This window comes from Hakea prostrata, chromosome 9 (genome assembly GCF_041222555.1).
Source record: "Hakea prostrata isolate BN-2017 chromosome 9, UWA_Hpros_2, whole genome shotgun sequence".
In the NCBI taxonomy this organism is placed as follows: domain Eukaryota; kingdom Viridiplantae; phylum Streptophyta; class Magnoliopsida; order Proteales; family Proteaceae; genus Hakea; species Hakea prostrata.
In genome coordinates, this window is record NC_142608.1 from 9,201,145 (window position 1) to 9,215,066 (window position 13,922).

At 37.5% G+C, this 13,922-nt stretch overlaps 2 protein-coding genes and 1 long non-coding RNA gene across 3 annotated transcripts; 2 read left to right on the forward strand and 1 right to left on the reverse strand.

The window, feature by feature from the left end:
- Positions 1-5,808: 5,808 nt before the first annotated feature.
- On the forward strand, positions 5,809-8,633 carry LOC149004531 (F-box protein At4g09920-like). Its single transcript, XM_089135674.1, has 5 exons — positions 5,809-6,787; positions 6,887-7,021; positions 7,130-7,496; positions 8,066-8,139; positions 8,601-8,633. The coding sequence occupies exons 1-5, from the start codon at positions 5,876-5,878 to the stop codon at positions 8,631-8,633; spliced, it is 1,521 nt and encodes a 506-aa protein (XP_088991800.1). The 5' UTR covers positions 5,809-5,875.
- Positions 8,634-11,477: 2,844 nt separating this feature from the next.
- On the forward strand, positions 11,478-12,692 carry LHCB3 (light-harvesting chlorophyll B-binding protein 3). Its single transcript, XM_089169297.1, has 3 exons — positions 11,478-11,695; positions 11,832-11,993; positions 12,104-12,692. The coding sequence occupies exons 1-3, from the start codon at positions 11,558-11,560 to the stop codon at positions 12,611-12,613; spliced, it is 810 nt and encodes a 269-aa protein (XP_089025423.1). The 5' UTR covers positions 11,478-11,557; the 3' UTR covers positions 12,614-12,692.
- On the reverse strand, positions 12,479-13,691 carry LOC149004533 (uncharacterized). Its single transcript, XR_016175659.1, has 2 exons — positions 13,499-13,691; positions 12,479-12,799 (listed from the first exon to the last, which is right to left on the reverse strand). It is a non-coding gene; the product is annotated as an uncharacterized LOC149004533 (long non-coding RNA).
- Between the last annotated feature and the right edge of the window lie 231 nt (positions 13,692-13,922).

The window sequence follows — 13,922 nt, forward strand, 5'->3', positions numbered from 1 at the left end:
TGCCAACTATATTGTTAGATCACAATCAATCTGATGTCATATGTTAGAACATAAATTGGGCTGATAATAGATAAAAATGAAGCGAAATGATAACAAAATGTTCAATTCTCAGGGAGAGGTGAATTTTAATTTTTTGGGTTTTTAATTTTTATTGTTTTAATGTCAAACTCCATCCAGTTAAATGTATCATTACCATGTATACAAGGTTATAAAACCTATTAGGGATAATGGATGCACAACCACAAACAGAGAAAAACACAAGCAAAGTACACAAGGGGAATTTAACATGGTTTAGCAAAACCCTCCTACGTTCACCAGAGAGAAAAAGAGTTTCACTATTTCCAGGAACTCTCACACCACTCTCATACCCACAAAGTATTACCATTTGCTTCCGTGTCTACTAGGTTATCCCACAAAGACTATTTATAGAAAAACCTAAAACCCTAATCCCAATGTAAATACAAGTTTAACGTACAAAAAGTCAATATTTTGAAAAGTTCAATCTAGTTCAAAAAAAATTCTAGAATCAATATTTTATCTGAAATTTTACCAATAATCTAAATTGAGATCAGCTCTGACCGTTAGCAAATCCATTTTTTCACATGCCTTAGTCCAAAACCATAAACCCTTAAATATAAGAATCATCAAAAAGGTCAAATGACACAAGCTTTAGTCTTGGTAGTTGAAATCAAATCCTTTGAAAACTAGTGACTCTACAACATATATAAAGACCTTGTGTTGAGTTTGGATCCTTTACCATTATTTTAGAGGGTTACACTTTTCTCACATTTTTCAATTACAAATTTAGGAGAAAGCCTACCTCTCAACACAAAAATTAGATCAAAGATGAACTCCTTCATCAATATATTATACAGGTGTAACAGAATACAATCGTCTACCCTAATAGGTAGAGAATCCCAATTCATGCTTAAGGCACCTTTCCAAAATTGCATGCTTTTTTTTTAATCGAAGAAAGAGCAAATATATTACTGAATAAGCATCATACATAGGTCATCCGTTTGTTTGAAACTAAAACTACCTCTTCTGTTGGTAGAGGTGTTAGTACTAATAGCCTTACTTGCGAAATTGGTGAGAGAGTCGAGAGTGTTGGAGACTATAATTACAAAATGAGGCATTAACCAATGTAGACTTAATGTCTACCCAAATGGGGATTAAGCGAATAGGCCCAATGCCTCTTGGGTGGGGCATGGAAGATAAGAGCTGCCTCCACATCATTTACCCAAACTTCTTGGTTTCGGAATGTGTTTTGTTGGTGTACTCTATGCCATCCTTCATTGCCCTCATCAAAGCATCCAGTGTATTACTTCTTTCCAATGACCCTACCTTGGCATAGATAAGGTGGTCATGCTCCACAAGTCCCCACACTCTATCCTACTATATTTAGAGATTTGTCATATACCCCTGCACATAATAATATAAAAGAGTGAGTGCTTGATGTTAACAATGTATAATTAAGGTGGGTCATGTAGCATAGGGTTTGGATTTTTATCCATGAAAAGTGTTTTATTCACCTCCACGAGCCATTTGTTAATATTTGTTATTATTTTGTGGGGGTTGGGTTTATGTTTGCTCATAGTTACATTATTTTTTGTTGCCCATATAAAATAACTAGTCACAAAAGCGGAAAAGAACCACTGGATTTTTTGCTTGTCTAGCTGGAAATCATTGCACAGATGCAAGATGGAAACTTGGGCTAGGTGTTTCGTTTGCAATCCAAGAGGTCTTGCAGCCCAGATTCTCTTAGTTCATTAATAAGAGATGAAAACATGCTAGAGATTCTCTGTCTTATCTTCGCACAGTTCACAAAAATTGTTCATCTCCGTCCATTGAGATAATATAGATCTAATTGATAACCCTACATTCAATAGACGCCAAAAAAAGTATTTGAGTTAGGAGTCTAATGGTAACATCCAAAACATTTTCCACCATTGTATGAATTTATTGGGCATTGTAGAATATTTTTGTTTCATTAGTGCCTTGTCTGCCAATTTAGCAAAGAATTCACCATTGGTATAGATGCGTGATAGCTAGATATCATGAGAAAAATTGAGATTAAAGCGGGATATTGGGAAATGTGAAAGATTAAAGTTTGAGAGATATTCATTGTTCACTGAGATGTACTGTGACATTTGGGCAACAATGGTGTCATGTGACCAGATGTTAGACAGAGGGTACTTCTCACTTACATTCATGGTGTCAGGGAGCCAAGGACCGTATCGGAAGGATGTGTCAATGCCATTCCCTACTTGTTGGGAAATCATCTTCTTCAACTCCAGGATGATGCTACACAAGCTTTGCCAAGGCCAAGAGCCACTTTTGAGTTTGACCTTTAGATAGAACAGGCTCAAGTTGGGGAAGTACTTGGCCTTGAGAGTGGTAGCCTAGAGGGAGGTGGGTTTAATAAGAAGTTTCCAACCTTGTTTTAGTAACAAGGTTTTGTTGATGTCTTCCAATTTTTTGAAACCCAGACCCCCCAAAAATTCTGATCTATAGCATTTATCCAATGAGGTTAAAAACAACTGCTTTTTTTTTTTTAGTAGGATTTCCTAATCAAAATCTATGGCAAAGAGAGTTGATCTGCTTGCATATTGTTTTCGGGAAGCGAAAACATTGCATGTAGTAGAAGGATAAAGGTTGTAGGACAAATTTTATGAGAACTTTTCTCTCAATAAAAGAGAGGGTGGAAGCTTTCCGGGAAGCAAATGGACATTGATCTTTGGCACAAAGGCACCTTATAAGAAACCACATAACCAGAATTGCATGCTTGAAATGCATTCTTTCTATGCTTTCTATTAAGTGGGTCCTAAGCGCTACTGGACTCCATATGGGCCTAATAATGTCCAATGGGGGCCCTTAACAGCTTGCAACCACATCTTGTGAAGAAAATGTCTAGCCAGTTTTCATGAATTCGGATCTCCCATGGCTTCCTAACCACAAAATGCAGTGGGGTTCCACTGGTGAAAAACTTTTTTTTTCTTTTTCCAAAAAGTGTTTTTCACCGTAGAGTAGACTCCACCGCATTTTGTGGTCAGGAAGCGTGGGGGGAGCACAAAGTGCTCTCGGCGGGGTCGTTGATCCGGACTCAGTTTTCATTTCCCATTTTGTGTTAAGGTGGTTGACTTTTTCTTTTCCCACCATATTTCTTGAAGAGACCTCACAGGAATTTGGGCATATGTGGATCTTCATTTTGGAATATTCCTCACACATAAATCAAAATCTTTTTTTTTTTTAACACATAAAGACAAAAAAAATCATTAATTAGGTGGATAAGTTTTTGTTTTAATATTTTCCCCTTTGGGTTCATTAAGTACGGTTTGATATTCCTAATTAAAAGATATCACTGATCCTAACAAGAACCGGTTTACCAAACAATATTGTAAGCACAAATTGGTATGAACCGGATTATAACATATAACAGATTTAGAGTTGAATTTAGCACCGAATTCAAACCCCTAATTGAACTGATACCAAATTAGTTTGAATTCAAATCTAATTCTAGAACCAATTTAATTCTTAGAATGAATTTATATTGTACTAGTGATACTTAAAAAATCGAATCAAAACCAAACCAAATTAAATATTCAAGACTGAATTTATTGATACATATACTTGGGAGTGGGAATGGACGGAAGCATGGGTCCTACATTTTAAAGGTGGGGTCAAGACTTTTATGATCAATTGAATAGCTTTTTCTTATCCATTCGGAATTAGATGCTCTCCAACTCCTTTTGTTTGTCTCCGCCTTTACCGTAACAACATAGGCTTGTTCGTGTACCACGGCAGGTTTGTGTCAGATCTATCACGAGAGTAAACCGAAGGGTAGGTTAGCCGAATCTGGATCATCTCTCCATCGGAGGAGCACAGAGTGCTCCCTCATGGCTTCCTGACTACAAAAACTAATAGGTCCCACTGGTGAAAATTATTATTTTTTCTAAAAAATATTTTCATCGTGGGCCCCACTAGTTTTTGTGGTCAGCAAGCGTCGGGGTTGCTGATCCGGACTTAGGTTAGCCCGCCTAAGTGGAGAAGATATGAACTTGAAACGAACTTTACAATGATTTAGATGTAGATGGTTGACCCAACTCACTAATTTCTTTGGAAGTGAGGTAATATATGACGTGAACTTATAGTTGAAGTATTTAATGAAATTAATCCCGGAATGATTATGATTTTTCATTTTTTTCTTGTGACAAGGGGGAGTTTTTGGGGGTAAAAGTACCTTTTCCGGTCGTTCCTTTAATATTTATTAAGCTGGTGAGGCGACTTGGTAAACCAAACAATGGAGACGGACCAAGTTGGTAATTTTTTAGATATTCAAAAGTCTTAATGATTTTTATATGAGTGCTCCACTTGTACATCTTATTTAAGGTAAAAATAAAAAAAATTACTCTATTAGGTCCAATCATTATTCGTATAGATGTGCTACTAGCTAAGTACGATACGGTAATCTCTTATGCAGAGACAGTACAACTAAAAAGATTTTAAATTCGAACATCTGTCCCTCCGCACCTTCTCTCACTCCTCCTTTCTCATCATCCCCTGGGCTTATGGGCCCCGATATCCAATCATTGCTCACAAATTTAATGAACGTTAAATCCTTGGATCCAATGTTAATTTAATTGTTGTCTTCGTCATGTCAAAATGTAGTTGAGGGCCTTGAGGCATGCATAAGTTGGTCTAGAAAATATCAGTTGAAAAAAAATATTTGTTGTCTTCGTCAGGAGTTGACTCCGTCACCACAATATCTAAATCATATGAAAATGTATCTTGCACGCAATAATACAACAAGAATGTACAACAAATATACATGTAGTATTTTTTTTACAACAAAAAACCCTCTCTTTGTCCCACATTGTTGTTTTTTTCTTCTCTAGTCCAATGCACTCATGTTGCCCATGGTGCATTAGGTACATGATACACTCAGGAAGGTATGTGCATCTATCTTTCTGTACTCGTTCAGTTCAATGAATGAAGTCTTGTTACCCAAAAACAGATATGTGATACACTCAAGAAGGTAAAGATCAAATCTCAAGTATATGACATTATCTAATGCATCAAGTGGACACAATGGACGGTCGTGAATTTTTCTCACCCTCCCTGTCTTTACCCATCCAAGTATATATAAGATGACCAACAACGTGTTAAATAATTTAAAACTTTATATATATATTATTTAGGCAAAGCACTTTTTTTCTTTTCCAATAAAGATAACAAAGATAGTTGTTGATATTTCTCGTACTATAGTTTAGTTACTACATTATTCTTTATATAATTTAAATTTTTTAATTCAACTTTAGACTTTATTGAAACTATTGATATTTCCTATCCCTCTTAGTTAATTGATGACGTATTTTTTGTATTTTTCAAAAATTTTAAATAACCCTGAGATTGGTTATTATTTATTCATCTCATCAAAATATAATAATTCTTTGAAATCTAAAATAACAAAAATATAAAGCACATAATTGATATTTCTGTATAGATTTTATAAATGAGGTTAATAATATCTTATAGTTTATTAATTCTCATGAAGAATAAAATAGACATTACATATCTAACCTTAACAACCTCTTAAAAGATTCTTAAGAAAAGACAAAAAGAATGAAAATTAGTTTTTATGTTTAAAAAAAGGTGTCCTCAAAAAAAAAAAAAAAACGAGTGTATGAAACTGATCGGGTCGGGTTAAAACTGGGATCACTTTGGAAATGGGTCAGTCAGGTTTAATTACATGGACTTGGGAGTAGCGTCAAATTTACCTATAAGGTGCTTGTGTCATTGTCTCAAAGAAAGAAAACTGATATAAGAGCAGAGCCCTGCAAATACTCTTTGAAGAAAGGGAACAGGGGAATCAGCCATGAAAAAACTATCTGAAGACAGAATCACTACTTTACCTGATTCCATCCTTCTTCACATCCTTTCTCTACTACCCATCAAAGCTTCTGTAGCAACAAGTGTTCTAGCCAAGAGATGGAGAGACCTCTCCACCTCCAACTTGATCCATGCCGCAAACCTTGACTTCGATGATGAAGCTGTAGACAACCAAGCACCAGAGCACTTCGTCGACTTCCTCAATCGATGTATCAATATCCATGTTGGTAGGAAGATCGAGAGCTTCAAGCTTTGTTTCGATCCCAATGAGCGATTTCGGTCGGATGCTGTGAATTGGATCGAATTTGCTACACGAAAGAACGTGAAGGAGCTTCATCTGGATTTCTGTCATAGACTCGATCATTATGAGATTGGTGAAATCGCTTCTGGTGAGCGAAAACCATTTGAATTGCCAGAGATTCTGTTCAGAAATGAATCATTAACCCATTTAGACCTTAGCCACTGTGTTCTTAGCCTACCTTCCGATTTCTCTGGTTTGGGTTTCCTTCGAACTTTGAGGCTCAGAGATATATATATCACCGAAAACACACTTGAGATCTTACTCTCCAATTGCCCACTTCTCGAGAAGCTGATTCTAAGGGAATGCAGTCCTCTGCAAGCAATCAAAATCCCTGAATTAAATCAACAGCTCAAAACATTAACAATTTGCCATTGTTGGGTGGGAAGCGAAATTGAGATATCTGCACCCAACATAAGATCCTTCCTGTTTTGGGGGAAACTCATGCAATCGTTTTCTATCAAGAATGTTTCAGCCTTAGAAGAAGCAGTGATTTATTTAAGAGACAGAGATGATGAGAGACCTGATGATGTTCGTATAAGGATTTTGTCAGATATTTCTCATGTGAAGATTCTAACCATTTGTGGTGGAGCTCTGCCGGTATGCCTTTAAACTCTCTCTTTCTATTCAAATTTCAAATCCTTTTCAAATTCCATTTTCTCAATATGATTTCATTGTTGCTGATTGATGCTTTTGCAGTGGAAAGTTCCCAATGATTCTCGGTTCACATTCAATAATCTACGGGAATTGCAGCTCTTAGCAGATTCAGTTTGGGATGTCTACAGCTTCTTCAGACAAAGCATCTGTCCTTGCCTAGAGAAATTTTATATACGGGCATGTAACTAATTCTGATCTCTTGAGAAAAAAAGAAAAAGAAAAAAAAAACCCATCTTTGTTTCCATTTTTTGTTATTTGTGTTCATTTGAGCATTGTTTCATGCAGCTTCCGGGTGTTCCAGAAGATACGTGCTTGTGGGAATATTTGGGAATGCCAACAAGAGAACCCCTGCATTCTGTGTTTGATCGTGTTAAATTAATCAAAATAGGTAATTTCAGAGGAAGTCATCTCGAATTGAAGATGGTGAAATTCATGTTAGCAAAGGCTGTGATTTTGGAGTCCTTGGTTTTAGTGGTTAATCAGGAATCTTACCCTGAAAAAGATTTGGATAATGAAGAATTTCTCCCAAATTCGGAAGAGGCACCAACACTAGGGGTACTCCAAGAGAAGCTTCTGTTAATGCCAAAGGCATCCTTGGGTGCCCAGATATTGCTATGTAAGTCTTTGGAAGGTGGTAATGATGTTTTGCTAAATCCACACTGAAAACGGTTTGGGTCCCATAGCAGATTAGAACTCAATGAATGGTCATATGCATGGCTACATTATCTGTAAACTTGTAGAACATCAAGCTTGAATCAATGAAATTTTGTAGAAATGCAGAACCCTTCTTTAGTTTTCCTGCTCTGCTTCAATTGGGATGCCCTGTTATATCTTCTTTGAGTTCAGATTTCTGATCATATCCAAAAGGGTTTCCTTAGCAGACGGATATGTTTGTATGAGATTCAAGAACAATGACTTTGTGGGCTTAATAAATGATTAAAAAAAAAACCCTGCAACTCAAATCTCAGAGTTCAACTCTCTACGGAAGCACTGTAATTTCTATGAATTCTTATGGAATATACCCAGTGGTTTCTTTAATCAGGAAGAAAGGGAAAACTGTTACTGATCAGTCCCTGTTCATCTCAGGAGCAAAAACCACCAAGACCTGCAGGGAACACAGACCTGACTTTGAAAGAATCTTTGAAATTCAAATGTGAATGGGTTAAAAACGACACAGAGATCAGACACCTATTTTTTGAAAGGTACATGAAAGATAAAAAGCTATAAACAATTCCAAATTATCTTTGTTGAATTTGTCTTGTCCCAAAACTGATTCATCTCACGTAAGCTCTGAGGTAATAGAGGAAAGGTTAACACAACAACTTGCTGGCTGTAATAGTACTAAGCTGTTCATCTCCTACCCAAGGCCGACCGCCGGGACCGCGCCCCGGGCGCGCCCATCCCGCGCGGGCGCCCGGGCTTTGCATTTGCGGCATTGGCCCCTTGGGATTGCCACCCACCTGTTTGCGCGGGTTGACTATGTATCGGTTGGTTTTCTGTTCCCCCCGCCCTGCCGCGCCCGCCCTTGTTCCTTTGTCCCCGGGCCGCCGCGTCCCGTGTGGGGCCGCTCCGGCCGGGCCGCGGGGGTGGCCCCCCCCCCCCTGGCCCCCCGGCGCGCCGCCGATGAACTATGCTCCTACCCAGCTTAGCAAGAGAGATCTCCAAATCTTCTTTTAAGAACTTTGAAATGTGGGGAAATGAGGAAATCCCACTTTGATGTGATGTATGAGTGTTAAATTCTGCCGACTTAATGCAGAATATATTAAAAAGCTTGACTCAACTCCTTTGATCATTGATCAAATAACTTGCCTGCTATAGTCCAAACTACTTATACTGTAAGATTCTTCTAATAATATTTTGTGATTTTTTCCACCTTGTATTTTAAATTTTAGTTTGCTTGGAACTTAGATTCCACCAATCCAACCAAGCACAAAATGGGCATTTGAATCATATTAGAAGTCCATTCTAAGTCTATGTGTGGAAACAATTATTGTAGCTGATGCCATTGTTCAATTTTGTTTATTTTATTGTGAAAATAATCAATATGGCTACAACAATCTTTAAAGGATACAAAAGTGTCACCAAAATTACGGATCAATACTCAGTTCATTCGTCTAGATCTCCCTCATTAGATCATTCTTTTATCAAATTTAATTGTAATGCAACATCCATGAGGCATTAGTGTTGTTTATAGAGAACATAAACCAACCATATATACCAACATTGAATTTTAAGAAGTTTCTAAATACATTTTCAAAACCCTTGGAATAGAAAAATTGTTCTTGCTCAAAAGAGATTGTCTCATGAGGTGCAACAACATTCCTTCGAGTCAAGATAAGAGCAACATCATTTACAGTGCTTTCAAGTCTTCTTCTTTTTTTTTTCGTAGTAAAAAAAGGGAATGGAAGAGTGGCATCATTGAGCCCCCTGCTAGGCAATATTCAGACTTTCGAGTTCAACCTATACAAGCATTAGTCATGTGCTGTAAACTACCAGCAAAAACACTTATCCCTTCAACATAGTCCCACCAGAGGTCTAGTATAATTCACAGAAGCCGGTAACACGTGCACTGGGAGACTCAACAACCTCCACCCACAGCGAACGATTCTAAACCTAGACTAAAAAGTACACAACTGTCCAATATAAAGAATAGAAGAATAAATTCACATCCTTTATAGCGCTTTCAAGTCTTACAATTGAATTTTGAAATCCATTAGTTGTTTTTTTTGGACTCTTGACTATTGACTATGGCTCCATAGATAATGCTGTTGAAGATAGAAGCTATGAGGTCTATGAGGTCTAGGGGTAGTGTTGGTGGAAATTAACACACCTAGCTTGGTCCTGGAACACTAGGTTAACAAATGTAACGAGCACCAAAAAAATTTCAAACTTTTTTTAATAAAAAACTGACCAATCATAAACCATAAACGTGTATCTACAGGAAAAATCAAACGTCACCAATGAGGTGGCATTTAAATTTGGCCAACGGCGTGAGAGGAATGTGGATTAAGTTATAAATCCTATCACCATGAAAGCTTTGAAATTCCATGTGATATAGACAGGGGACCAAAATCATAGCCTATAGGTTTGTAGGGGTTTCAAATGTTAGATTCTTAACTTTTGTTCCTTTCTGAATTTAAATATTTTCTTTTCTGTACTATCTAAAAGCAGAGATATAAATAGTTTCTCGAATGCTTTTTACTTCTATTTTTACATAGGTTGTCAGTTGTCTCCATCCCTAGAGAGGTTTTTTTTCTTTTCTTTTAAGAGAATCCTTTTGATTGGAATTTAACAATAGAAAGGTGTTGGGCTGCTTCAAGCTCGGGTCGGGTTAGGAGTTTTGAAACCTTAAAAATCGGGTTGGGGCATCAATTTTTGAAACCTTAAGCCTATCATGAAAACCCTAGCTGAGTCTTTACCTGGCCCTAACTATAGAAGAATAAATAATTCATAACTTCATCTTGTTGCTCTAAATTTATTTAAAATTATATATTTTATATGTCTATAGAGCGAGGTTAGACCGGCTTGATCTAACACTCAACTTTGATCCGAGATTGACTTTGTAATGGGGCTACTTTGACCAGTTTTGAATGATTCTTACGGTCAAAATTGTGAGTCTAAACCCTCTCCGAGCTTAAGCTGGGTCATACTGCATCCCATAGAAAAGGGTATTCATAACATATCATCCCTTCACGGGAACAGTGATCCGATTCGTGAAGAAATTATGTAATTTTATTTCTTAATCAATAGTTCCCCCCTTTTTTCTAAGGCGCAATCTAAATCAATAGTCACGTTACTATCATAAAAATATCTAATGGAGTATGTGTAATTCTATGTTCATGGCAAACCTACTTTGGGGCACTTCCATTGTTTTCTAATGATTGAATTGCAATTACATTGTGGAATCGAACTTCCAAAAAATTGATTCTACAAATCAATGTTTCTACTAATCTAGTGGTTGATATAGATGCCATTCTTTGGGATATCTCGAAGTTAAATCAATTTTTTAATTCTATTATTTTTAAATTTGTTTATAAGGGTGCCAACAAAGTGGCTGACTCCTTATCTCGATTGGCCCTTTCAATTGAGCTTTTGAAAGTTTGGTTGTCATCCAATTCCTAGCTCCTAAATTTTTGGAATTCAGATTTCAATGTTTGTAATAGCTCAATTTCTGAATGAATTTATTTTTACCCCAAAAAAAAGGAAAGAAAGAAGGGTTCATGCATTGATCTAAACCTCGCCTTCTAAAATGAAAAATCGAATCACCTGATGCGATTCCAATCCTCTTCCTTGTTCGAAGCAATGTTATCAAGGTCTTGATTCCTTTTGCACAGAAAAGGTGTATTCCAGACCAGTCAATCGGCATCTAATCTAATAGATCTTACTAGAACTGTCATGAATGTGGCATTAGAGCTGGATATTCATTAACTGTGCCTTAGCATCTATGATTTTTTTAAGTGTGCAAATAAAGACAGAACAGATAATATGTGGATAAGAAGATATGAGAAGAAGATACAATAGAATCCTTTAAGGCCTTCCCATTGGTTGCATATAGTCTCAAAAAGTCCCAACCACAACTCTCTTCTTCTTCGCTCTCCAAACCACCACTCATCTTACTTATATAATCACAAACTTACCTTTCTGAAATCTCAGCCTGCATTTCAGTTCTCATACAACCACCAGCACCAGGAGATCACCAGCACCACAACTGATATGGTGGCCACAATAATGGCAGCAACCACCACATCCAGCACTGTACTTAGACCAACTCCATTTCTAGGCCAGACAAGGGGATCCAGTAATAACCCACTTAGAGATGTTGTTTCTATGGGCAATGGGAAATTCACCATGGTGAGATGCTACCACTTTATTGCTGCTCCTTTTGTTGGATTCCATTAATAATACTTTTAAGCTTTTGGGTTCTTGGTGAATTTAGAATTTCTGCAAGTCAATTAAAGTTTTGTTCCGGAATTTGAAATTTGAACAGGGGAATGAGCTATGGTATGGACCTGACAGGGTTAAGTACTTGGGACCTTTCTCTGCTCAGACTCCTTCATACCTCACTGGAGAATTCCCAGGTGACTATGGATGGGATACTGCAGGATTATCAGCTGACCCAGAGGCTTTTGCCAGGAACAGGGCTCTTGAGGTACCAAACATGGTTCTAAGCATCTTTTCCTGTTCATGAGTTTTGACACTCCTTCGATTTTTGTTTCGGTATATGGTTCTGACTCGTGCGAATTGATTGAATGTTTTCAGGTGATCCATGGGAGATGGGCTATGTTGGGGGCACTTGGGTGTATCACCCCAGAAGTTCTTGAGAAGTGGGTGAGAGTGGACTTCAAGGAACCAATTTGGTTCAAAGCTGGAGCTCAGATCTTCTCTGAAGGAGGGCTTGATTATTTGGGCAACCCTAACCTTGTTCATGCTCAGAGCATCTTAGCAGTGCTGGGTTTCCAAGTACTTCTCATGGGACTGGTTGAGGGCTTCCGCATCAATGGCCTAGAAGGTGTGGGTGAGGGAAACAACCTCTACCCTGGTGGAACATACTTTGACCCCCTGGGACTTGCTGATGATCCAGTAACCTTTGCAGAGCTCAAAGTGAAGGAGATCAAGAATGGTCGGTTAGCCATGTTCTCCATGTTTGGGTTCTTTGTTCAAGCCATTGTTACTGGTAAAGGCCCACTAGAGAACCTCTTGGATCACCTTGACAACCCTGTGGCTAACAATGCCTGGGTCTACGCAACAAAGTTTGTACCAGGATCCTAGATTGATTTCATTTCCCTCAGTTCCCAATCCCTTTTTCTCATGTGAAGCTTCTTAATGAAAATGATTAGTGTCTTATGTACATTATTGTGTCAAGTGGTTGATTTCTTGAATGTTCATGTAGTTCATCTGCATCAGTAATGACCAGTACATTTGTGAGTCCTGAAATTGATCCTGTCATATTTTAAACTTTATGTTGGGTAATTATATCTTCAAAACATAAATAATCACATGACTTCCGGAGCTCCCCACCCAACCCCCCTCCCTCCCCCCCCCGTCCCCTTGTAGTTGTTGTAGTCCTCTCAAGGAGCCAAAAGCTAGAGCACAACACTTAGACAAATTCAAAGAAAGAAATTAACTTTGAAACACAAATTATGCAAGTGTGAGGAGTGTGTCAATTACCCACTACATGCAAGGAAAAGTTGGGTTTATATAGGTCCAAATCTCACCTTACACCCCTTAGGATTCTTAAGGCAATGAATTGGAAAATCAATGGCTTGTCCCTCCTCCACTAATGTGAATAAACCCCCTTGACCTAACCTCCCCACTAGAAGTAATTCTCATATTCACTTCTTTGAAATGAATAGGATTTAATCCATTCAAAGACCTTAACTCCACTCATGGTAATGGCCATGAATGGTCAAGAAGTTGAAATGAGAAATGAATGTCAAGAGTTAGAATTTCAAGACCTTTAAGATCCATGACCAATGTCATGAAAAGTCTCATAACCAAGGTCATGAAGTGCCTCCTTTACACATGGTGCCCCTCATTACCACCCTTACCTCATGGGTCCCACAGACAAACAAAACAATTAAATAAAAGAAATGCAAAAACTAATTTTGAAACTTAATATATAGATAATATAGATTTTAATAAAAAAAACCTAACATTTTATCTTATATCTCGATTGAGAAATAGCTAGCAATGGAGCGGGTAAGATCATATTCAGCACTCAGGTCTGAAAGAAAGAATGGAGGCAAGCATGAAAAAATGAATAGGAAATGCCAAACGAAAATTCATATTTAACCAATAATTTCCTTAGTCTAGACAAGAATAAGAATCAAAACATTGTCTGGACCTTAAAAGTTGGTTTATCTTTTGGGATTTGTATATGTTCAAGAGATCACCCAAAATAAGGCTTGTAGCTAAAGAAAACAAATCACAATATATATTCTTTGGAACTGATAGTCATGTATGGGATAACTATTTTATATATAGGGTTTTACCTCTCGCTCTAAGGAGATTCAAACTCTTGATCTCAGAATATGAGGCGATGTTCTTTGCCAACTAAGTTAACCCCTTGGGGATAAAA

Coding starts and splice junctions, on each gene's coding strand:
- LOC149004531 (XM_089135674.1), top strand. CDS start 5,876: ATGAAAAAACTATCTGAAGACAGAATCACTACTTTACCTGATTCCATC. Junction 7,022..7,129: donor TAGAGAAATTTTATATACGG/GCATGTAACTAA, acceptor TGTTTCATGCAG/CTTCCGGGTGTTCCAGAAGA. Junction 7,497..8,065: donor TGGTAATGATGTTTTGCTAA/ATCCACACTGAA, acceptor AAAGATAAAAAG/CTATAAACAATTCCAAATTA.
- LHCB3 (XM_089169297.1), top strand. CDS start 11,558: ATGGTGGCCACAATAATGGCAGCAACCACCACATCCAGCACTGTACTT. Junction 11,696..11,831: donor GCAATGGGAAATTCACCATG/GTGAGATGCTAC, acceptor AAATTTGAACAG/GGGAATGAGCTATGGTATGG. Junction 11,994..12,103: donor CCAGGAACAGGGCTCTTGAG/GTACCAAACATG, acceptor GAATGTTTTCAG/GTGATCCATGGGAGATGGGC.